This window comes from Pseudorca crassidens, chromosome 1 (genome assembly GCF_039906515.1).
Source record: "Pseudorca crassidens isolate mPseCra1 chromosome 1, mPseCra1.hap1, whole genome shotgun sequence".
Lineage (NCBI taxonomy): Eukaryota > Metazoa > Chordata > Mammalia > Artiodactyla > Delphinidae > Pseudorca > Pseudorca crassidens.
This window is the reverse complement of record NC_090296.1, coordinates 12953437-12978837: the sequence shown is the minus strand read 5'-3', so window position 1 is coordinate 12978837 and position 25401 is coordinate 12953437. Positions and strand designations below refer to the sequence as shown.

Genomic DNA, 25401 nt, shown 5'->3' with positions numbered 1-25401 from the left:
ACTGTTTCTCTTCCTCCCTGATAACCAGAGTCCCCCAAAGTCAGATCCAGCCTTTCTTTTTCATGTGGTTTTTGGTTTGGGGTTTTGAAGAGTGGTGGTTTGTGGTTTCTTTTTTTAATAGTAATAGCTCAACAGTTATGTTTGATGGCAAAATGATATATGTTCTCACACTACGTTCTGTTGGTTGGTGGTTAGGGCTAACTAGTATGGCAGCCGTCTCTTTAAGGTACCAGAGATTCAAGCTCCTTCCATCTTGTTGCTTGGCAGTCTCTAGACCTTCCTCTACCTAGTCCAAAATGGCACACCACAACCACACCCACAATTCAGGAGGCAGGATAGAAATTGACAGCTACACCTAGCTGCAAGGGATGCTGGGAGATGTAGTCTATGTTCTGAGAGATCATGAACCTACTTACCTAAAAATCTGGAGTTCACTTACTCTGAAAGCAGAGAATGGACATCAGAGGACAAGCAGCAACCTCTGCCAGAACCCTTAGGAGCATCAATTTCATGCTCAATTTCTCTTTCTTTTCCCATCTTTATTTCCATAGTGAGGATATTTCTCCATTGCCATTTATGTTGCAAATAGTTTCCTCAGTTTGTCTTTTGCCTTTTAATTTTGTTCACAACATTTTTGGAAACACACAGTTTTCATTTTTATGTATTTAGATGACTTAATACCATCCTTCAAGGTTTCTGCCTTCATTGTCATGCTTATGTTAAACATATAATGACCTTTAAAAATATTGGTTCTCGGAGACACTTATAGGGATATATGTATACGTATAGCTGATTCACTTTGTTATACAGAAGAAACTAACACAACGTTGTAAAGCAATTATACTCCAATAAAGACGTTAAAAACTATATATATATATATATATATATGCATATATAGGTTCTGTTTCTCTGGAGAAGCCTGACAAATACAGGACCCTAAGCAAGTTTTTAACCTTGCTGGGCTTCAGGATGTCAGCTATAAAATGGGAGCAAAAATATATCATGGTGTTGTAATGGAGACAATATTCATAAAGCCCCTAGCAGGTGTCAAGACACAGTAGGCTCTCAGCAAAGGTTAGCGCTCTCTCTCTCTCTCTCCCTCTCTCTCTCTCTATCATGAGGCACTGACTGGTCAACAGTGCAAGTAGGTGTGCATAAGCCAAGGAAGGGCATAACATTGGTCAATTACCAGAGCCCCCAAATGGTTGTTTTTGACCATTTTAGTTTTTTTTTTTTTTTTTGCGGTACGCGGGCCTCTCACTGTTGTGGCCTCTCCCATTGCGGACGTGCAGGCTCAGCGGCCATGGCTCACGGGCCCAGCCGCTCCGCGGCATGTGGGATCTTCCCGGCCCGGGGCACGAACCTGTGACCGCTGCATCGGCAGGCGGACTCTCAACCACTGCGCCACCAGGGAAGCCCTGACCATTTTAGTTTTATACTTGTTTTTTGTAGGGAGGATTGACTGACCTCTTCACACTGCCCTGGCCGGAGGTCCCTCATAATATCCTTATTGTCTATTCTTAAATGTTTAAAACATTTCACATATACACACACACAAATTAAAGGATGGCGGCAGGGGTAAATACTTTTCACCCGCTAAAACTAATGTCTGAAGGGAAAAAAATAAAAGTGAAAAGACTTATAAAAATGGAAGTGTTAATATCTCAAGTAGAAATTTTGTGGAGAATTGATGTTTACCATCATCAATATGTTTCAACACAGGAGCTACAGTTGGCAAGTGCAGTCCTAAAGGAAGCGACACAGTTTGAACGCCTGTATTCAGGCTACTCTAGTAGTAAATTTGCATGAGGCCCTGCAAATGCCTTAGAGAGATGACTTTGAAATGATTCCAAAATTTTTCAAAGACTGTGCATTCCATATAAGTTTTCAAAAATAAAAAATTACCTCAGTAGTCTACAACTTGTAATTTTATTACCATCATTCCCTTTTTATTTGAGGAGAGTGCCTGAAAATGCCTTTTATAAAGGGACTAATGTGTTAGCTCCCATATAACACCGTGGTTCTTTAAATACAGCTAAATGGAAGGAGCTGCGTAGGAAACTGAGCAAACTTATGTTACTTTCTTTCCAACTCTTTTCTTTAAATGAAATCATGATTCCCTTCACCACCTGGGATTGCCCTTGCCCTTTGGGAAATCTATGCGCTTTAAATACACACCCATTTACCCATGGGTCCATAGGGCTTGAGACTGATGCACCATTGTTGGACAATATAATGTCTTTCAACATCTAAAATGCGTTATATTTTACAAAGTAGAATAATGTATCTTACATTCTTAACAGTCCAAGTATATCTAGAAAACTTTACCCAGCTCCTAAGTTACATTAAGTTCACAAATATTTTCAATCACTGAGATTTAATTTTTGAGGGTCAGAAATAGTTCACTGAAGCCTAAGAATATTTGAGGTGAAAAGGAGAGTACTCTTGTAAAATAAAGTCACAGCTGAAAATGATCACGGTCATAACATCATTATAGGGCAAATTATTAATTTCTTAACCCGAGAAGGGCTAAAAGACGGATACACAGTAATAGCCAAGGCAGAAAACCAACTAAGGGTTCAAATATTTGCCTCAAGTGATCCATTTATTAACATTCTTAAATTTTTCTCTATCTCCAAAACAAATATTGTTGTAATTATAATGGATTAATAATTTACTGGATGTATTAAATTATGATAATAACATGCTGTAAAACTTTCAGATATATCATATATTCACATGACCTAAATTCCAAGGACAGGAAAACAAGGTTCAGGTTAGTAATAATTTGTATTCCACTAGAACTGGTTAGAGCAAGACCTGATTTTTACCTGACATTTACTTTGCTAGCTTGCTCCCTTCTAGGGTGCGCCAGTGGTACTTCCTTTGAGATGTGCTTAACCACCACGCCCCCCCTCTGTCTGTCAGGCCTAAGTCAGGGCCCTCAGGCACTTGGCACGTGCCCAAGAGCACTGCTCTAGTACCTGGACAAGTGTCTGTCTCTCCCATTTGACTGAATCCCTCAAGCCTCAGACCCTCCTCTCCCTCATCTGTAGCAGATAAAACTCCTTGCCAACCTCACAGAAGAAAATTTGCAGTTTTCTTGCTACCCGCATGTCCCCTTTCTTCTATCACTCCCGTCCTGGTAGGAGTCCTCCCTAACTGAGGCCAATCCCCCCATCTGTGTTCAGACTCTATCAGCTCCCCCCTCAGGAACTCTTCTCTCCACTCTTCAGCCTCCATCTAAATGTGTCCTTCGCACAAGCATTCACACGTGCTCAAGTCTCCCAGCGTGCAAGTGCCTCGACCCCACTCTCCTCTCCTACTAACCCCTTTCCCCTTCACAACCTGATTTCTCAGAAGAGATGCCTGTAAACACCATCACCACTTGCTCAGCACCTACTCGACCTACTTAACATGTTCTTTACTCCCACCATTCCACCGACACTTCTCTAGGTCACAGCCAACAACTTCCTGAGCCAGTTCCTAAATCCAACTGATTCTTCTTAAAACTCAGCCCACCAGAGCGGCAAGAACTTCAGGCGTTTGACCTCTCCTTACCTTTTTGAAATAACACTTGGATTCAGTAACATCCTGACATTCTTATCTACTTTTTGGCAGTAATTACCACAACTTCTAATGTCTGTGTAGAACTATAGACTTTATAAAGCATTTCCACAAGTGGTACATTTATTCATTTAATAAATATTATGAATGAATGGGTCATTTCATCCCTATAACCCATAAGTTTAATAGGTGTGTGTTATTTCAGAGACAAGAAAAATCAGTCCCATAGTCAAAGTAATTTTGTTAAAGGTCACACAGAAAGGTTCAAAATCTGTACTCCAAACCATCTCTCAAATTTAAAACGCATGTTCCTTCCAATCCTACCACATGAACAGTTAAAAATATACAAGTTCCACATCTAAGAAAAAATGAATACATAACTGATTATTTTGCAGAAAAACAAAGAGCCCAATGATGCATAGTATCACCTCTGGAGAATAAAAAGGGCTGGCTAAGCCTCTCAGACCCTCTTTTCACACGTAATCTTAAGCATCTATTAAATCGTTCATACTTAACATTTCCAAGGCTCAAACAGTATCCTAACAGACATCCGGTGAACATTTGAAGATATCAGCTTCAGTAGTTCGTCAACTTCTGCTATAAACAACATGTGTAAGTCATTTCTCCCCCTTCTAAAGAAAAAGTCAGCAGCTGTTTGCTAAAAAGTTTTTTTTTTATTGTGGATGAAGACATTGCCAACTTACATATATCATTTTTATTTGGAGTAGTTTTTTTGCCTTGCAGTGCTCCTGAGAAATTCAGAAATGCATTGACTTTAGCTCTATAAAACACAACCCAATATTAAGGCTGGGCTGTAAATATCCCACTAGCTATTTCCCTAAAAGTCAAAAGACAAATTATAAGTTTTAAGTAGAGAAACCTTAATAAGTTAAAAAGTAAAGACTGGCAAATAATCACAAATGTCAGATCATTAAAAGTACCATTATTTTTTCCATAGGAATATATAAATGTTATACTTAACTTGATATTTAAAAAACTAAAGATAAATTTTTGTTAAAGGAAGATGTTTTAAATAGTTTGATACATGAAAAACTTCATTAGCCTTAAAAATCAAATTTAAATGCCTTAAGTTTGACACATAATAGCTCTTTATCAATAATTCTTATTATCTCTTGTCCCTGAAGCATAGTTGTTTTTTTTTCCACCTACTGACTGGAAAAGTATTTTGACTTTTTCCCCCTTTCAATTACCCATTAAAAGGTTACAATAAACTAGAGGCTTTACTTGGGGGGGATATTTAGTATTTAGTTGGATGGTTTTAAGAAAGTCATTCCTTTTTCCCCCATGTTTTTGTCACTTAGTTTTGGTTTTGTTTTTTTCTTTCAACTCAATAATGGCAGGAACTAAAAACTCAACCATGAGATACAGTATTATACTAAAATCAAATCCAATGACTGGATGAATTTTCTACTACAATATAGCAGCTGAAAACCATTAGGAATGCTGTGAAAAACTGTGGCAGCTATGGAAAAATTCAACCACAAATTTTAGTAAGTTTATAGAGAAGTAAACAGCAAAATTACTGTAGTTAAAATACTGCAGTAAAATTAGTGTTAGCAATGTCCAACTGCTAACATTAGAAATACAAGCTTCTTCACTGTATGGTTCCTAAGAAGATTCTTTGAGCAGGTGTTTCATCTCTGACTCAACTTAGTTTCAGAAAAGCAGATGAGTTATGCCTGGTTTAGATCAACAAACACTTAGTACGCACACCAGTGAGCTATAGTTTCGATGAAGATACAACTGAAACATTAGGTACTACAGCTTTAGGACGAGGTCACGTACTTTTTAAAATAGCAGCCATGTAAGGTCATGTTGGGATGTTTAATATGCAATCCACCCATAACAGCTTTCCAACTTATGTTAAACTATGGGGTAATGGGGGGGATAGGCTGTTTGGAGCTGGGGAGGAAATACTGAAAATGTCATAAAAGGCATTTAAAATATGATGACATGCTACTTATACCCACCATGCATCTCCTTTTCAAATTAAAAGAGGGAACTTTTTTCTATATTTCTTCAAAATGAAGGATCATGTTGTCTTTTTTTTTCTTTTTTTAACTTAGAAACTTTTATTTCGGATGCTCCACACTGAAAGAAAAATTCAATGGCAAGCAGCAAATAATTTAGGATGGTCAGTGAAAGTACCTTTGAAAGGACCTTATAAAACCTAAGAGTAATAATTTCGTAGAGAAACAATAATGGGCAAACCGGACAGGAGACAGTTGGATAGTTCTAATAAAGCACTTGTATGACAACTTCCTTTAAAGTATGCTAAATAAAGAATGGCAATATAAATAAATTAGCAAAGGAGACAGGGGATATTCTGAAGCAGCAATGTCTAAGTTACTAGATTTTTCAGAAAAACAAGTTTTATCCATCAACACATGAAGACTTCCAATCCTCTAAATACAGTACAAAGTATACAGTTAATCACAGCAAAATTTACAAACAACCAAATTTAGCCCTGGTCAGAGCCAGGCCTATTTACATATTTGGATTAGTATCGTTTTCACCTTTCCTTATTATACAGATGTTTCTATTTTAAAGGCATATCGAAATTTACAAAATTTGCAAAGAAATGTCTTTAAATGTACAACTTCAACAACTAATACAAACATGAGTGTCCCGACGTAATTAAATTCCAAGTCAGGAATTTTATGAGGGGTTTATAAAAAAATTAAAGGAATACTCCCTTCCCGCTAAGTTCCAAACACCTGGTGCTGGTGTCGTTGAAGTGATTTCACTACCCTCAGTGACCGTGAGGATGAGAATGGATGACTCCAAGGTGGCCGTACCTCTCATGTCAATACCTCAGATAGAGGCAGGAGGTGTCACGTCTAGTGATATTGCTAATTATAGTTATGTAAATGCAGCTGTAGAATTTAACACTTAGATGAAAGTTGTGAGTAGGTGTGTAGAAACAGTTTTAAGATGCTATCTTTAAAGAGACACCTTAGCTCTAAAAACTAAACCATATGTTCACAGTATGTACTCAACAGTAAAGAGGAACAAGTTTCCAGTATATTCAGCGACTTAGAAGGATCTCAAGGGAATTATGCTGAGTGAAAAAAGCCAGTCTCAAAAGGTTACATACTGTAGGATTCCACCGAATGGCACTCTTGAAATGATAAAATTATAGAGAAGGAGTGTAGGGAGGGGTTTCCAGAGGTTAAGGAGACGGTAGGGAAGGAGGTGGCTATGATTGTGAAAGGGGAGCACAAGGGGTCCTTGACGAAACTGTCCTCTGTCTCTGCACTGTCATCACATGAATCTACACACGAGATGAAACTGCATAGTACCAAATACACACACCTTCCACCTTAGGACACCTGTGACCTCCCAGGGACAGCCTTGTTCTTAACCTGTCTACTCCACGTCCTCTTAAAGATGATTAATATATACTTTAGATCAATTTTTTGCACTACGCAGATAAGCCACCACTATTTCCTTCTTCCCTCTTTTTGGTAAATCTGTTGATTATCTTTAAAAGATAAACTACATGTCTCTAGCTTAAATGAGCTTGAAAAGGAAATAAAGAGCTGATATATAGCTACTAGTGTTTTCGTCTTTTAATTTTTCTTATTTTTGTAAATTAAAATTAAAAGAGTGAATGTTTCTAGCTTAAGTTAGGTCAAATCAGACAGGGAAAAAAAGCAGATAATATAGCAAACACTTCCTCCTTTAACACCTGCAATTTCTAGAAGCATTAAGAATACTGCTATTAAATTTAGATAAAGTATAACTGTGAACAAATACATGACTTTTTCCAAAAGGCCACTTTGTGATAAACTACATACACATAGTGTTCACGGGGTTTTTTTAAAGTGCTATATATGTCATCTCTGGCTTGAGAATCACCTACTGCTTTAAAAGGTCTTTCAACACAACTCCGGCGCTGTTGTCAGGTAACACTGGCAAAGGCGTAAATGTGGGCAGTACGTCTGAGATGGGTTTCAAAAGGAGATGCCCAGGCCCTCCAGGTCCAAGTCCAGCTGGGTTAATGAGAGGCACAGCCGCAGAGCGGGGAGCTAGGAACGGATTCACATCTGTTCTTCTACCAGACCTGGGTTCGGTTGTATCTAAATGACAAAATATGAATGATTTAATCTCCCATATGTTATTTGGTCACTGTTATACATGTGTTTTAGGTTCCTAGATTTGGCCCCCAAATAAATTTAATTCATATGCTGCCGGGTTCTGGATCGGATAAACAGGTCTATGAAACACAGAAGGTGAAAGAGGATAAGGCAATAAATAGAGAAAGAAATGGAAGTGAGAAATATTTGTATGTAGAGCTAATACTTTATTAAACACATTAGTATTGTTGTCTTATACTTAATACCACTTATATAACTGATTAATGTCATTTACTATAACAACAGTTTTTTAAAAGATGTTTTCTATGTAACCAGGCAAACTCTATCTAACCACCTGAAAGATGGGAGGACTTGAGAACTTGTTTTGCCCAAATTATTATAATGGTCATGAAAAAAACCAGCATCCATATTGCAATGATAACAATCAGATTTAATATTAACTTACCAAAAGAAAAAACAACTTATGCATTACATTAAATGATCACCTTTTAGACGTTCAAAAGTCTGAAAATAATTCTCATTAGATTATTTCTCTGTAAAGTCAGGCTGAACAATTAAGTTTTTACTGGAACAGGCATTTGGTTTACGTACTCATTTCTTAGTGGGCAGAATTCTGCTTTATTACCCAAGATCATTAACAACTTCATTGTTGAGAGACAAGCAACCTGTTGAAGGCACCCACTTCAGCAGTGGTAAACTCAAAAGAGGCCTCCAAAACAAAGGGAGCATTGAGACAAATTCATCAAATCTTCTTATCATTGAGCACCCCTGGGTCCCCAAGTTGTACTTTCCTGTGAATGACAATTTTCCAAACTCTGAAAAAGCTTCTGGTGCTATGTGGTAAGCTCTGGCTTTTGTCTCTGATCAATACAAATGAAGCTGTGCATGTGACTTGATAACTGAAGGTGGGGAGGTGTATGAAAGAGGAGGAGAGGGAAGAAGGGGAAGAAGTGGAGACAGGGGGAAGGAGGGAGAGGGAGGGGAGACCCTGCCAAAAGAAATTTTGGAATCAAAATTTAAATAATGTATATTTAAATAAAATTTAAATAAAATAAATTTAAATAAAATAGAATAAATTTTAGCTTCAAGATGCTAAAATCTAGTCTAACAAGAAAAAGTGTTTTAGTATAGTCTACACATGTTAAAGTTGAGACTTTTCTAAAGACTAAATTTAGTAGACAAATCTTTTATCTAAAATAATTTTACCACTTTCTCTTTCTATAAAAGTTCAGGAAAACAGAAATATTCATCTAAATAAGAACTAAGGAAGTTATTTAAATTTCAGAATATAAATTCAGTATTTTATCCAAATTTAAGTATCTGGCATGTGACAAACTTAACAGTATACAATATGTTCCTTTACAGTCCAACTAGCAAACATGTTAGTCTGTATTAAAATATGAAGATTTCAGATAAAAGACCTTCCAATAAAGAATTCATATATAGTCTAATGGATTATACTTTAATTTGAACTCAAGAAACTTTAGTACATGCCAATATAAGGGATATAAATAGCATAAGATCCTTACAACCTAGTGGGGTAGAAAACTACGTCCACATAATGTTGAACCACCACACCATTTGGTTCCAGGCAGGCCTTTCAACATATAAGAACTCTTCATAATGTTCTTGGATGTGTAGGCCAGTTTACTAAACAGCTCTTGTACATATTATTAACACACCAACTTTGGTTTCTGAGTGTAACACTTAGATTATTATCACAGGGGAAAAATCTTTCTCTAACTATAAACTACAATTCGAAAGGAAAATGTGTGAACAAGCAAAGGTTTACCAGTTCAACCACCGCTTCCACGAATAATTCAAGGTGTCTTATGCAGAGAGAGAAGAATTATTCCAATATATAAAGGGAAAATATTTCATATTGCTTAAATTAATCTAAGCTAATTAAATATCAGGTTGCTACAAGAATGTATGAAGCCAAAATCTAACGCCTTACTGGAATTTTGGAAAAGTCATTATTGCACATTTTCAAAAACACTAAAAATTTAGTTAATATCACTGTAAAACATAATCAAAAATTATCAATTTTTTAAATTGTAGAAAAAATAAGTATCTGATTTTACCTTTAAAACTTCCGGGTACATTTGTATCTAGTTTTCTCCTTCCTGGTGAATCTAGAGGTTTCATATCATGAACAGAAAGCTTGGGTGGTGGAATAGATGGATGAGATTCTGTTTCTAGAAATTTAACAAAAAGTTCTGAAAAAGACTAAGAAAAAATATTTGGGATATATTAGGCAGATAATAAAATTATATTCACTACAGCTAAGAAACTGTACCAGCTATTCTAATTAAATACTAAAAACTAGTCATGCTACCTGAATCATTTCTTTATGAACAAGCCTTATGAACAATTAAAAGTGTTAGCACTCTGATACACAGGTATCAATCAAAAACTTTAACAATTTAATCAATAATCTTTGATGACAACACTTGTTACAAACCTCATAATGAGAATTAGCCACCAGATAACAGATTTCTCACCATCAATGGCACTTAAGACATCAAGTCTTAAATCATTTTAGTAACCGTTTACATAGACATAAAAAAATTATATCAACAGAAAACAAGCATTAAAGTCCTATTTTTCTAGAGTAACACCCAATGAATGAGTACAGCAAAAGCTCACCAGTAATATTATCAGATTAAAATAATGTCATGTAGAACTTTCCTTTAAATTAAATTTTATGCCATCCAATTTGAGTTCTATCTTTCACCAGCTTTGGGTAAGTCACCTATCCTCAGTTTCCTCTTTAGTAAAAAAAAAAATAAAATAAAGACGTAAACTCCACATTCTAACTCACAGTGCTACTCAATTCAATTAATACTCATCTTAAGCCTACTATATACCAGGCATCATATTTTCGTGTTTATTAACTGCCTCCTCCTACCAGAATGTAAGTTTGTTGAGGGAAAGCACTTTACCTATTTGGTTTGCACCTGCATCCTCAATGCTCAGAACAGTCTGGTACACAGCAGGTGCTCAATAAATATTCACTGGCTCAATGACTAGGTAGATACATACAGGCATAAAATAGAGCCTCTGTCTTCAAGAATCTCATAACTTAGTAGTAAGAGATAAATGATTGTGGGCTGATAGCAGCATGATCAAATACAAAGGAAGGAACAGTTAATGCTTTGAAAAATCAAAGTACCATGTAAACAAAATGTTAAAATAAAACCTACTGATATGTGCAATAAAATTACTAAAACTGGCTTCTTATCCTTAAGCGAATCACCTCTCTGGATCTCAGTTTCCACAACCCCAAAATAAAAGGGCTGTATAAAATAACCTGAAAAAGAAGTCTAATTCTTTGCAAATGAATATGATGCACAATCATTTCACTGCTCATATCCAGCAGGAATAAATCAACTCTTACACTATTAAGCAGAGATTGCTGATTTGGTCTCAAAGGTGTGTTGGGAACACTTTTTGATCCTCCTCCAAGCCACCCAGTCATCCACCTGGTAACACCACCCTGATCTTCATTCAACAACTGAAAGATTATTTTAAAACAGAAAAATATTATCAACACAAGAAAAGAAAACAGAGCACTTTTACATGATTTCAGATGGTAGTAAACCATGTTTTCCAAGTCCAATTCCTAGTTTCCTACTGACAGAAGCTACATATACACTGTCATCCTAAGCACTATTTCAAATAAAATTTGAGGACTGTCATGTCTCAAACTTGAAGCATTCTGATATGAACGGTTGCATATAAGTTACAAAACATTTAAACTAATATTATACAAGCTGCACAAATCTGCTTCTTCTCTGTAGTATAACATGATTCCATTTCCACATTATTGAGAAAATTGCATTCAGCAAGTTATATAATACACAGTAAAAAAAAAATTTATATGATACCAAGCATTTTAGTTATAAATGTATTCAAAATGGCATTCAATATTCAGTTACCTGTTCCATTTCCTCCTTTTTGATACCTAGGATGCTTCCCATTAATCGTAACACTTCATGACGCTGATTTTTTGGTGTGTGGAAGTGTCCAGTGAAGAGGTTTCTCATTAGGACTCTATGAAAACGGAGGCAGAAACAGCTCAGGCTAACTCACCAGTTGTCTCAATATCTAGTGTATCCAAACAATAAACACTAAACATACAAATATTTAATCATATTTAAATAACAGTTATAAAAAACACTAAAATATTTTAAAGTAGCTTTAAAAATTTTTTGACAAGTCTAATTAAGAATATTGCAAACAACCCAAAATGTGTACCTTTAAAAACATCACTTACTAGTCACCAACTTTCTTCAACCAAATAATCAACTGAGATGGTACCTCATTAGTAATTCTCAGTGCCTGCCTGGGTTGATGTCTTAAGGAGACACTTCAGATTTTTCCCTCCGTATCCTAAATGGTGATGATAGTTCTTGTGCTTAACGGTTATGCTTATATTTCCTCATTCATTAAAAATTTGCTCATAATATCTAAATCTTTAAAATGTTAAAGATATACTACATGTATACCTAGGTTTCACACCTAATGCATTTGAGCAAGATATATCCACTTAAGGGCAGTAAAGAGAACAAAAAAGAATGGTAAGAATAAACTTTATATTTTCTAAGTACTTTATATTGTGGTGATGTTTTAACTCTTGCCTGTGGTTTTAAGAAAAAGAATTTGAGCTGGGAAAGTCTATTTAAAAATCAAGAGAAGACAAGTTACTGACCCCTCATTAAAACTAACTGCAGCTCATCATTATATAAGAAAAAGAAAAGGTTTTTTAAAACCTTAATCACATACATTTACATGTAGAAATTGATTTTACCATAAAAGTGATCCCCATAAAGTACATAAAAGTAAAAGGCAGAGCATACTTGTCCACTTTTCCTTCTGTGCTATTTACTAAATTCATCAATTTCTTTTGTACATCATCCAGCATTTCTTGTCGGAGCTCATCTGTTTTAAAATATGTGAATAAAGAGAGTCATTAACTGATTAAAATAGTCTGTATGAATATATAATGAGATCTATGACATCTTTAGTGAGAATTTTGAATATATGTACTTATTCTAATTAGGAATACTCAATTGCGTCCACCTCTTCTTTGGTTCAGGGAATTAGGTTCTCTGGCATAGAAATTACCTAGAAGCCAGAGTATGCATTAATTCACATTGTTTGCCCCCAATAAAATAATCAATTCTTTAACAGAACATTTAAAAACCAAAGGTTTTCTCATTCTCTTCAGAAACTTAACAACAAAGAAGAGATTTTTCACCACTGCTCCTTTGCAAGAAACATCTCCAGAGCCACTCTTTAATGGGAAAATACCGGAAAGGACAATTTTAGATTTTCCTTTTTCCATTTTCCCGGCTGGAATCTTTTTTGGTGAGCTAAGAAGAGGAAGAGCAGCTAATGCAACCAAGACCATGGCTCAGAAGGCAGCTGATAGGGCAGAGTATCCTGGGGTAAATAAGCTGCAAGAAACAATTCAGATCACTGGTTCTCACACTAGGCAAGATACTATAGCTTATGACTGATTTAGAAAGATGTTTAGATTATTTTATTTTTAAATTCTTATTTATTTTAAAAGGAAGCAAAATCTGTAAAGTCTTGGCAGAATACTAGGAATGTGAACAGTACTAAAATCAAAGTCTAGAATTACAACAGGAGACACCCTGTTCATAATCAACCATGCCATGGGACCATGGATTCCTAGACTAAGGAACTCTCAGCAAACCCATGGAGTTTACACCCGTTTCCTCAGAAATGGATAGTCTGAGCCGAAGGAGATGCTTATTAACATCAAGCTAGATTACAAATTTCATTCTGAAAGAAATTAGGAGAATGCTTTGCAGTACAGCTCAACTTTTCAAATCAAGAAACACTCACATCCCAACATGAGACAACTCTGACCTCTTTCCACAAACCTACTCTTTGAGTTATGCAGCATTTTCCTAGTGGTAGTGGGATACAGGTTTCCTTATCCAGTATACGACTTGCAAATATTTTCTCACACTCTGTGAGTTGTCATTTCACTTTCTTGATGGTATCCTTTGAAGCACAAAAGTTTTTAATTTTAATGAAGTCCAATTTAGTTTTTCTTTTGTTGCTTGCCCCTTTAGTTTCATATCTAAGAAGCCACTGCTTAACTCAACATCACAAAGATTTACTCCTATGTTTTCTTCTAAGAGTTTCACAGTTTTAACTCTAAAATGTAGGTCTATGACCCACTTTGAGTTACTTTTTGTGCATGGTATGAGGTAAGGGTCCAACTTCGTTCGAGTACATGTGGATATCCAGTTGTTCTGGTACCATGTGTTGAAAAAACTATTCCTTTGGAATCCTTGTTGAAAATCAATTGACCAGAAATGTATGATTTATTTCTGAACTCTCAATTCCCACTGCAAGACCTCTGCAAACGTTTTTCCTTTTGCCTGGAAAGCTCTTTTCCTTCGGCACTGCCTATTAACTCCTCTTTACCATTCACATGTCAGTTCCCAAGTCCCTTCCTCAAAGAAGTTTTCTCTGAACCTTACAGATTAGGCCAGGTTCATCTGCTTTATGTTTTCATTCTGTCTGTACAGTACTAAAATTCTGATTTACAGTACTAAATGTATATACAAAATGTTCAGTTTAACTGTTTGCAATGGTTTGTGGTTTTTCCACATTGCAAAAATCTAAACTGCAAAATGTAATAGGCTAACTTTTACCAAAACAGAGATGGTTGTCATAACCATATTATAAAAGCAAGGTTTGTGTTTGGAAAATCTACTACAAACATTTCCTTTCCTGTATTTCCAGGGAGGAATTTAAGCTTGGACATTAAGAGAGAGACAGACAGACACAGAAAGACAGACAGAGACAGAGAGAACAAGATTATTACTAAAGTCTGAGTCAGTAAAAGACATTTTTAGATTCTTAATGGGCACATATATACTACGAACCATGGTGCCACGTGGGCCTTTTCTAGTACTACCTTCTAAATTAAGTAGAACTCTTAATTATTCAGAGGAAGAACAGCAAGTAAGTTAATCTCTTGTTGATGTTCTGAATTAACCACCCCACTCATGAACTAAAGTAAGAGCTAGAGTAAAGATGGTCACAGTCTTCTCTTTCATCCTCCTCTTCTCTTCAAGGCTATACAAAGGTAGCAGAAGAAGAGGTCAAACTTAATCTATCCCCAACCTTCCGTTTCTCTGAGACTTCCCTTCTCCTAACTACTTTCTTCTAAAATTAATGATTTTTATATTGATTACATGTCAAAATGATAATATATTCTAGATACGCTGAGTTATATAAAATATATTATTAAAATTAATCTCCCTGTATCTTTTTACTTTTTAAACATGACTACTAAATTTATTTTTAATTATAAATGTGGCTTCCATTGCATTTTTATAGGATAGCACTGCTTTGGAGTATAACCAGGATATAACCATTACACTGTACTGTCTCTTATTAAAAAAAGAAAAGATAAAACTGAATGATAGATATCTTCAGAGTAAAATTCACAGAGCTGATTCTGATAAAAATGATTTTAGTAAAATTAATTGGAAAAATTTAACTTTGCTCCATGAAAAATTGATCAGGAAATCCATCTTAATAAAGTTCAAGTAGAAAATATTTTCTTGATGAAAATTCTTTAATATGGGTATAACTTTTATTAAAATCTCTGTGTTCTGAAAGGTCTGATCAAAACATCCTTAAGGCCAAAATAATAGGGTAAAATTTCTTAAACTCATTATCAGAATACAAGTTAGTCCTGAGCTAATGAGAAAGAGAACTGACAATGTGCATATCCTTGCAGACATGTAGAGGGCTATTTCAAATATGAGCAGTAGTTTAAATGGGTTCTGATATTTGAGTCTAGAAAACAACCTCAGAATTTGGGGGAAGGGACTGGAAGGATGGGTTAACTAGGAAAGATTTAGAAAAGAAAAGAAAGGCAAATACTGACTTCAAAGGTCCCTACAGATTTCTCTTTTTCCTCAGGCACACCTATTCTCCTCCCACAAAAGATTCTCAATATTTCTCCATAAAAACTGCACACTAATTCAAACCACAATTTGAAATCAGAATTATATTTATATGGGCAGGCAAAACATAGTTATTCAGAAATGGGGTTTTAGCCAAATACAATATCCCTGTGAAATAACCTAAAAACATGCCAAAATAATTGTCTGGAAGTTAGGCGGGAAAGAAAGGGCAGTGGGGGTACACTTTAAAGTTGAGCAATAAAGCAACTGAGGTTGGTCTAGTTTAGGGGAAGAGTTACTCTGAATATCTGACATCCTAAAACCATATCAGAGCCTCGTCTCTGTAATACCTAGAGATGGTACCATGATCTTCATCACTTGATTTAATATCAAAATTTAACATAAAATGTAAGTGACTACAACAAATTAGTACATCATAATTTTACATTTTATTTGCAATTAGTAACACCGCACTATTAATACTGTCTTCACAGAGCATTGTACAGTGAGGTCACACTCCTTACAAAGTCATTGGCTATTTTATGACTAAGCTCCCTTGGACAAGATTCAAGTTTATTTAACAGTCACCTGACTGAGAAAAGAAAGATGGCTGGAGCAGGACTTGAGTGTCCGGAGACCTGCGTGTGAATTATGGTCTTGTCACAAGACCTGGATGTGAATCATGGTCCTGTCACCAGGGCTGGACTCTGATGCCTATTTTGTAAAATGAGCATGCTTATCTCAAAGGATTTTGAGAGAAATCTACTGAGTGATTAAATGTGACATTTTTAACCAGTAAAGTTCTATATAAAGCATTAGTATTTATTCATCTGATTTTTTAAAATATCAACTTTCAACCTAGCCCTAACCATTATTGATAATATGTACCACTTTGGTTAGCATTAACACTGATAACTTTTCCTCCATTTACCTTATTTGTCATCTTTACAAACTATGGCAAAGAAGTCAACGCAAGGAAAAAAGAATGTTAGAAAATATGATTTTATTATAGATATGTCAGTAAATAAACTGGGTCTTGTGTCTTACTTGGACTGGCTACCTAAAAAATAAATTTAAATCTGATATATTAAATCTAATATAAGGAAATTTAGCCTCTTCAGTCAATTAAATATAATTAAAGCAAAGGCTAGAAATTTGACAGTCTTTTTATTACAGAATTTCAACTTATACAAGATCACTTTCATTATAACACCAAACGATTTTTTTTTTCTAGCCCTGCCAAAGCAAGGCCTCAAAAAATTTACTGAACACTCAGATTTGTTTCTCTCCACGGAAATCTTTAGTAAAAGGCAAAAGATTTATTTGCTCTTGAGAGAAACCAGAGTATCCAAATGATATTTTTTAAAGGCACCTTGTATTTATTTATATTGGAAGTTAAGACATATTAGTGGGATTCCCTGGTGGCACAGTGGTTAAGAATCTGCCTGCCAATGCAGGGGACATGGGTTCGAGCCCTGGTCTGGGAAGGTCCCACATGCCGCGGAGCAACTAAGCCCGTGCATGATAACTACTGAGTCTGCACTCTAGAGCCCCACAAGCCGCAACTACTGAGCCCATGCACCATAACTACTGAAGCCCACATGCCTAGAGCCTGTGCTTGCAACAAGAGAAGCCACTGCAATGAGAAGCCTGCGCACTGCAATAAAGAGTAGCCCCACCTCGCCGCAACTAGAGAAAGCCCACGTGCAGCAACGAAGACCCAACGCAGCCAAAATAAATAAACAAAAATAAATTTTAAAAAAAAGACATATGAGCAACTGCTTTGTCTTTTAACTCAATTCCTTTCAACCATTTCAACGGAATTTTAAGGTCTAGAGTATATGGTGAATGCTTTCTTGTTCCATAATTATAATTATTAATTGCAGAGTAAAAAGTAATTTTTGAAACTCCACTTCCTAGCAATGAACTCACAGAAAAGAATTTTATTAATACAGTATAACCTCATTAACTTGAATTTCAATAGATTAGAATCTGTGATTAAACTGAAATATCAATGTTGAAGTCTACTGGATTATTTGTACAGTTAAATTAGAGTTACTATGTGCATTTGAAAGAGATTTTATGTAAATATTTTTAATGTAACCAGATCAAATTTATTTTCCCTCTCCACCGTCCTCCCTGAATCCTTTAATACATTAGAATTCAGATAATTTGTACTGCATTTTTCCATATCAAAACAAATTTTCTTAAAGACTGAATATTATGAATCAAGTTTCTTTTTTTATTTTTAATTTTTTAACATCTTTATTGGAGTATAATTGCTTTACAATGGTGTGTTAGTTTCTAGTTTATAACAAAGTGAATCAGTTTTACATATACACATGTCCCCATATCTTTTCCCTCCTGTATCTCCCCCTCCCTCCCACCCTCCCTTATCCCACCCCTCTAGGTGGTCATAAAGCACCAAACTGATCTTGTGCTATGCAGCTGCTTCCCACTAGCTATCTATTTTACATTTGGTAGTGTATATATGTCCATGCCACTCTCTCACTTTGTCCCAGCTTACCCTTCCCCCTCCCCGTATCCTCAAGTCCATTCTCTAGTAGGTCTGTGTCTTTATTCCTGTCTTATCCCTAGGTTCTTCATGACTTTTTTTTTTTTAGATTCCATATATATGTGCTAGCATACAGTATTTGTTTTACTCTTTCTGACTGACTTCACTCTGTATGACAGACTCTAGGTCCATCCACCTCACTACAAATAACTCAATTTCGTTTCTTTTTATGGCTGAGTGATATTCCATTGTATATATGTGCCACATCTTCTTTATCCATTCAACTTAGGTTGCTTCCATGTCCTGGCTATTGTAAATAGAGCTGCAATGAACATTTTGGTACATGACTCTTTTTGAATTATGGTTTTCTCAGGGTATATGCCCAGTAGTGGGACTGCTGGGTCGTATGGTAGTTCTATGTTTAGTTTTTTAAGGAACCTCCATACTGTTCTCCATAGTGGCCGTATGAATTTACATTCCCACCAACAGTGCAAGAGGGTTCCCTTTTCTCCACACCCTCTCCAGCATTTATTGTTTGTAGATTTTTTGATGATGGCCATTCTGACTGTTGTGAGGTGATACCTCATTGTAGTTTTGATTTGCATTTCTCTAATGATTAGTGATGTTGAGCATCCTTTCATGTGTTTGTTGGCAATCTGTACATCTTCTTTGGAGAAATGTCTATTTAGGTCTTCTGCCCATTTTTGGATTGGGTTGTTTGTTTTTTTGATATTGAACTGCATGAGCTGCTTGTAAATTTTGGAGATTAATCCTTTGTCAGTTCCTTATGAGTCAAGTTATATATTTAATTTTTAAAGGTTCACACAGACCTGCCATATCTCAAAAGAAAGGGCCACAATTGGGTCAGTGAGCAGTAAAGTCATTATAATAATTTTGCCACTTACTGAATATCATCATCACTATATACTTATACTGATATTTATTAATGACAAAGACTTTCTAGGCTACAGACTAAACCTCAACCCATTTCTGAAAGCTCACTGTTGCAAATTAGCACGGACTAAATCTGATACAAAGAAATGTTTTGTTCAGACCACACAGGGTTTTCTGAAAAACTTAAATTACACGTCACATTAAAAAACTGGAACATTTCACATAAGTCTACATTTTTGGTGACTCTTGAAAGACCTGAAGATCTGGCAACCCTGGACCCACATTCCTACACAACAACAGTTCAGTGAAGCTGAGAATTTGTTGCCCCCTATAAGAAGCTCTACAATTCACCAGCCTCTACTTAGTCCTAATTGCTCCTTTATAATTTGGGCCCCAGTTTACAATTTGTTTGTGATCCATACTTATAGTTTCATTTCTTCACACAGCAGCTCACTCCCACCTCTGCCTTCTCGGCACTCCACGCCAATACAGCACACACACACACACACACGTTATTAGTCCACCAGATCTTCAGCCAGTTTCCAAATTATGACAGACAGTTTCATACGAATTCCTCCCTCTGTCTAGAATGTTCTTCCAGAACTCTTTGCCTGCTTCACTGTACGTATTCACCATTCAAGTGAGGGCAAGTATACCCTTCACTACCCTTTTCTACCCTTCTACACCACCATCAAGAAGTAGAATGGATTGCTTCTTCCTTTTGAAATAGCTTGCTGCATGTATGTGACTACATGTAGTCTTCCCCTATTTCTGCTTGACTATAAACCTCCTGAAGGTAGAACTCTCGTCCCGTATCTTTGTATCTTTAGTACTTATTATAGTGCTTGGTACACAGCACAAAACAATGAATCTGCGATAAATGAAAGAATGCCTGACTTTTCTCTGGGAAGGGAGACTATCTGAGAATAGAACACAGGTCAGAAAAGAATAAATGATTTATATTATGAATTACTCATATTATTCATAAGAGGAAAAATACACAAAACAAAGTCAAAAAATTCTCATATCTACATAATTTGCTTTTCCCTTTATATCTAGAAGAATTAATAAAATATACATTTAAAAGTACAACCATTAAGTTGAAAAGGGCCTAATTATTTACCTAATTGACATAGCTTTTTTCTTAACTAAAATGTTGACATTTTCTAGTATACCCAGATGTTTATATCATCACAAATAATTTTTTAACTATTTATGGCAATTCAGAAAACTGCATCTGGTATTTCTTATATGTTTCCTCTAAAATCACCACTTCTGCCAAAAACATCTATAAAGAAATCCCTCAAAAGGTTTGGGTAACAAAGCGTCTGGGAATGTATCTGGCCTATGTTCAACAGGACATTATATGTTTTCTTGTATAAATCGTGTCCTGGAAAACGGAATGTCTTTATTTAAAATAAAAACTCTACCATCCAACACCATAAAGGCGGTTCCATGAAAAACATTTTAAACTTCTTTTATATGTGTAGTTTTAAAATACATTTTTATGCTTCATATTACAGTTGGTTTACTGGGGCTTATTTTATACATTCTTCTAGATTTTCTTTAAAAAAACACTGTAAAGAAATTTTCCATTCTGAACTCATAGAAGACTTTTTTTTAAAAGCAGTCACCAAACCTTCTTAAAATAAGAAAAAATCAGTGATGGGGCCCCTTCAGATATGGCTATAAACTGGCACACAGACCAAAAGACTTCCCCAGTGCTAGAATCTAAACTTGTATTGCTTATGAAAATTTATTTTTCTTGGTGTACCATAAAATTTACCACCCTTTTGAAAAGTCATTATCAAAACAGTAACTCTTTTGTGCTTGCTATTTCAATTTTATCCAATCGTTTTCACTTAAGCAGGAATTTATCTCAAGGATGATGGTAGAGAATAATAAGCGAAAGAAAGAAAATGTTAAATTTGGCCATGAATATAGGGAGATAACATGTCTTTTCGTGGTTCAGGTTTCCACAGGTAGTATATTTTCCCATGAACGACAATTCCATAGAAATTCTGCACTCTGATCAACTCAGAATAGTTAATGAAAGGCACTGTCCTATCTGCTTCATAGAGGACTAATGAATGTCTTAAGTTTGAACAAAATAAATAAAATATAGGATGGCATGTGAAATAAGTCTTTGGAACTACGCTGAAAAAGAAGACTTTCAGGTAAAATGTTGAAAGAATAACTTCTAAAAGGAAGGGAAGGAGTAATTCTTCTACCAGCCAACATTATCTATTAAAATATAGCACCAATAGGATCTTTTTTTTTTTTTTTTTTTTTTTAATTTTTGCCTTTGTTGGGTCTTTGTGGCTGCTCGCCGGCTTTCTCTAGTTGGCAGTGCGCAGGCTTCTCACTGTAGCGGCTTCTCTTGTTGCAGAGCATGGGCTCTAGGCGTGTGGGCTTCAGTAGTTGTGGCATGCGGGCTCAGCAGTTGTGGCACATGGGCTTAGTTGCTCCGCGGCATGCGGGATCTTCCTGGACCAGGACTCGAACCCATGTCCCCTGTATTGGCAGGCAGATTCTTATCCACCGTGCCACCAGGGAAGCTCGTAGCACCTATAGGATCTTAGGGTTTCTTTTCATTGTTACTTTCCCTTGGTGTGTGGGTCAGGGGGGATGAGGGGGAGAAGACAAAGAACTACTTACATTTGGGGAGTAAAATCCTATTACTAGTTTAGAGCTCTGTCTGCTCAAGTTTCTTTCCTCCATGGAATGTCCCTAACCCTTCATGGGATTCTTGGAGAACTAAATATGCACTGTCTGACCGGAGTTGAGCACCACTGTCTTAAACTATGAACCTATGGTGTATCTATGTCATGTGTTACTTCGTTAACTAAGCTCCTTGAAAAAAAAGGGATCCTATCTAGTCTCTCACACAGCATCTAACATGAAGCCAAGTAGTTGGTTCTCATTAAGTATTTAATGCCTGATTAAGGCATCTTCATACTCTTCATACAAAGTCTGTAAATACTTGGAACTCAAAACCACAATTGCACATACACGGCACTGACAGTTATGGACTCTAAGAATGATTGAAATCATCGACAATTTACTATTTTAATACTGGTGTTATAAGCAATAACTCCCTTTTCCTATGTTTGACCAGACTGAATCATCTCATCTCTGGTGGCAATTACATAATCAAGCATTTCAAATAAAATACCACTTTTTAAAATGAGTTTCCTAATATTGTTTAAATGTTGAAACTGCATATCAACTAATCATCGACAGTCTACAGATGCTTAGAAATAAAACAATACTTTGCCTCTACGATTCAAGTCTCTATGTACTTTCTAGCAACAAAAGCCAATCTGTCTTTTTCAAAATTGTTTCTCCTGGCAAATATTTTTGCTGTCTGGCCAAGTTTTGCATTAAAAATAAAGTACAGTATTACAACATCAATCAACATTTAAAGTACTTAATGATCTATGAAAGAAAATATACAGTGATTCTTTTGAAACAACCAAGCCAATCAAAGTTTTATTTATATTATCAAATCAAGAGTGCAGCTTTGATAAAATAAAATCACATTTGTGTTTAGAGATCTAAAAGCAATATTAAGCACTTAGGTAATAAAAGAAAACAGACTGTTAAGAAGAGCTTAAATGGCAAGAATGACTTAAAGACATAACAGAACTGTCTGTCCTTTTACCCCCACTTCCTGTCTGTGCAACACTGGCCTCTCGCCTGCCCTTTCAAATACCAGTTGTATAAGCATAATTAGAGCTTTTTCTGTGGCTAATATTAACTTTACAAAATGAGTCCAAAGTTCCTATGTATTTACAATGAATTATTACTGGTAACTTTTTACATGAATAGGGGCCTAGGCCACCTAAGCCTTGCCATTTACAATCAAAATCTAAAAATATTCTACTACTGAGGATTTAAATGGGTGCCTAAACAACTTACTAAGTAGTGCAGGGACTCTGATAACATTTAGCAACTACAGTAAGTCATAGAATTTTTTATCTTACCATCATCTACTGGGAATGACACAGGTAGTTGTCTAAAACGGTATGTGAACTTAAATATTACAGTAACATGACATATATAGCAACCTTGTCACAGACCAAGGAGTTGCTTCAGAATACTGCCTTTTTACCTTCATTAGTCTAGCCCTTCCCTAGGATATCAATTCCCTGGCTAAAACCTTGGGTGCTCAGTACGTCTCCTCCAGGTTGCCCGTATGTCTTCTAGATAATGTTGTAGTTACATTGGCTTTCAAACTAACTAGACTGTTTTCCCAACAAACACTGCCTGCGGGTAAGGGCAACCATTTCAATATTTAGGGCACAGCACAGTGGATACTGTCCTATCTTCAAAGGAGATATACGGAACAAAATACAAGTCAGATTATAAACAACTGTTTTCCTGACAAGAAGAAATACAGTAACATGGAAAGATTATGAACTTTGGTCAAGGATAAAAGATCAGTTTAAATCTCAGTTTCTTTAACTTATAAAATGGAACTAATACTACCTACTTTAGAGTTTCCTGTAAAGAGTAAATAAAATATGAGAAGACTAAATAATACAGTATATGTTATATAAAATGCCCATGATACTCAATATATAATTGTTTCCTTATTGTCCATTTCCAGCCCCTCTATTACATTTAGAGTTCTAAGGCTGGCCGAATCTTACAAAGCAGAGGACTTTTAGTTGGGCACTAATTTGCCGCAGAATCAAGTTTTCTTGAGGACAATACCTCACATGATCTTATTATTATTTTTTATTCCTAACAATCTCTCATCTCCTGTCTCCTACCGGTTTTAGGCCAACTTCCTCAGCTTGTCCTTTGGTATCCACACTTCAGTGATTTGTCTACTTGCCTCTGTAATGTCCAAGTCCCTGTTTTATTGTCTGACGGTATTTGTGCTGTACCATCTCCTACTTTTTCCTACTTCTAACTCTATTTCATGTTAGGGGGTACTTCTTAATTACTTCATTACGTGCCTTGGTACTATTGTGCCTAACCCAGACACCTAAAGTTGACACATTTCTAGGTTCCCATCACCTTTCCAATAACCTTTAATCATTATCTACTAAATGTAGCCCTAGAATAGCTTCAACTTCCTGGGGACTGTTACATCAGAGATTAAATGAGAGCATGCCATCTTTGTCAGCAGTTAAGAGTTAACAGAGCACTATGAACCACCTGATTATCTGAGGCCCAACTGATACTCCTAAACACAGGACTCACCCTCGGGAATTGACAGGGCCTATGAGATAATTTACAAGCATCAAAAAATACATGCCTGCATGTAAAGCACCATCTATAATCATAAACAGCTAGTTATAGCCAGACATTCATTCCACAAAAAGTTACTCTTTTACTTGAGAACACTGCCTTCTCTAGCATATCAGACAGCTTTAGGCAAGATGACCACGGACTGAACAAGGAAAAGTTATACCATGACAAGTCGAGTCAGTCGAATCAATCCCTTTGATGGTCAACAGGGTGACAGACAGCACAACTGGACTGCCTCAATATTCCGGAAAACTAACTGGACAGCCAGGGCCAACTTATGACTTTGGTTTCACTAGGACTAGATTGAAATCAAAGCAAACTGGTCATGGGAGATGGAAATGGAAGTCACAAACTAATGGCAGTTGGTCTCACTCGACTGTACCAATGCATGCGGGGAAACTACATCTGATTCAATACTAGCGTTGTAGGGGAAAAAGGAAAAGGAAAAGAACCTACTTTGTTTTTTAAGTTCTTCAATTTGTTCTTCCTTTAAATCTAACTGTTCTGTAAGTCTTGATGCTGAATCCAGCGCAACATTTGCTTCATCCAAACGCTCCTGAGGAAGAAAAGTTCATTAAAAAGCAGCATGCAAAAACTATTTCACAAACTATAGGGCTGGAAGACATCTTAACGTCAGTCAACCCCTTTCAGCTAAAGAAGCTGTATTTCTGTGACCTTGGGCAAGTTCATTTGATACTAATAAGTATCAAAGATAGAACCCACACTTCACAACACAATAATGTCTCTTTCAGAGAAACTAAATAAAAAAGAGAATGCTATTTAAAGACAACATGGTGACAAAAGTTTAAAAAATGACAATAATAAGAATAAAAACTACAAAAAAAATACAAAAAGTCAAGAAATATAGCAACAAATTTTTTTTTTTTTGCTGTGTTGGGTCTTCGTTGCTGCGCATGGGCTTTCTCTAGTTGAGGCAAGTGGGGGCTACTCTTCGTTGAGGTGCGTGGGCTTCTCATTGCGGTGGCTTCTCTTGCTGTGGAGCTCGGGCTCTAGGCGCACAGACTTAAGTAGTTGTGGCACGCGGGCTCTGTAGTTTGTGGCTTGTGGGCTCTAGAGC

At 36.0% G+C, this 25401-nt stretch overlaps 1 protein-coding gene and 1 non-coding gene across 5 annotated transcripts in view; both read right to left on the bottom strand.

The window, feature by feature from the left end:
- Positions 1 to 4221: 4221 nt before the first annotated feature.
- The window catches only part of TRIP11 (thyroid hormone receptor interactor 11), a 66208-nt gene continuing 45028 nt past the window's right edge, over positions 4222 to 25401 (bottom strand). For all 4 annotated transcript variants that reach the window (XM_067727376.1, XM_067727385.1, XM_067727392.1 and 1 more), the window contains exons 16-21: positions 24780 to 24879; positions 12551 to 12632; positions 11630 to 11744; positions 11089 to 11205; positions 9773 to 9917; positions 4222 to 7670 (exon numbers count right to left, since the gene is read on the bottom strand). In XM_067727376.1, coding sequence (XP_067583477.1) covers positions 7450 to 7670; positions 9773 to 9917; positions 11089 to 11205; positions 11630 to 11744; positions 12551 to 12632; positions 24780 to 24879 — 780 coding nt within the window. In that variant the 3' untranslated portion in view covers positions 4222 to 7449. The remainder of the gene's footprint in view (positions 7671 to 9772; positions 9918 to 11088; positions 11206 to 11629; positions 11745 to 12550; positions 12633 to 24779; positions 24880 to 25401) is intronic.
- LOC137207830 (U5 spliceosomal RNA) lies at positions 16885 to 17000 on the bottom strand. The gene has a single exon (XR_010935303.1). It is a non-coding gene; the product is annotated as a U5 spliceosomal RNA (small nuclear RNA).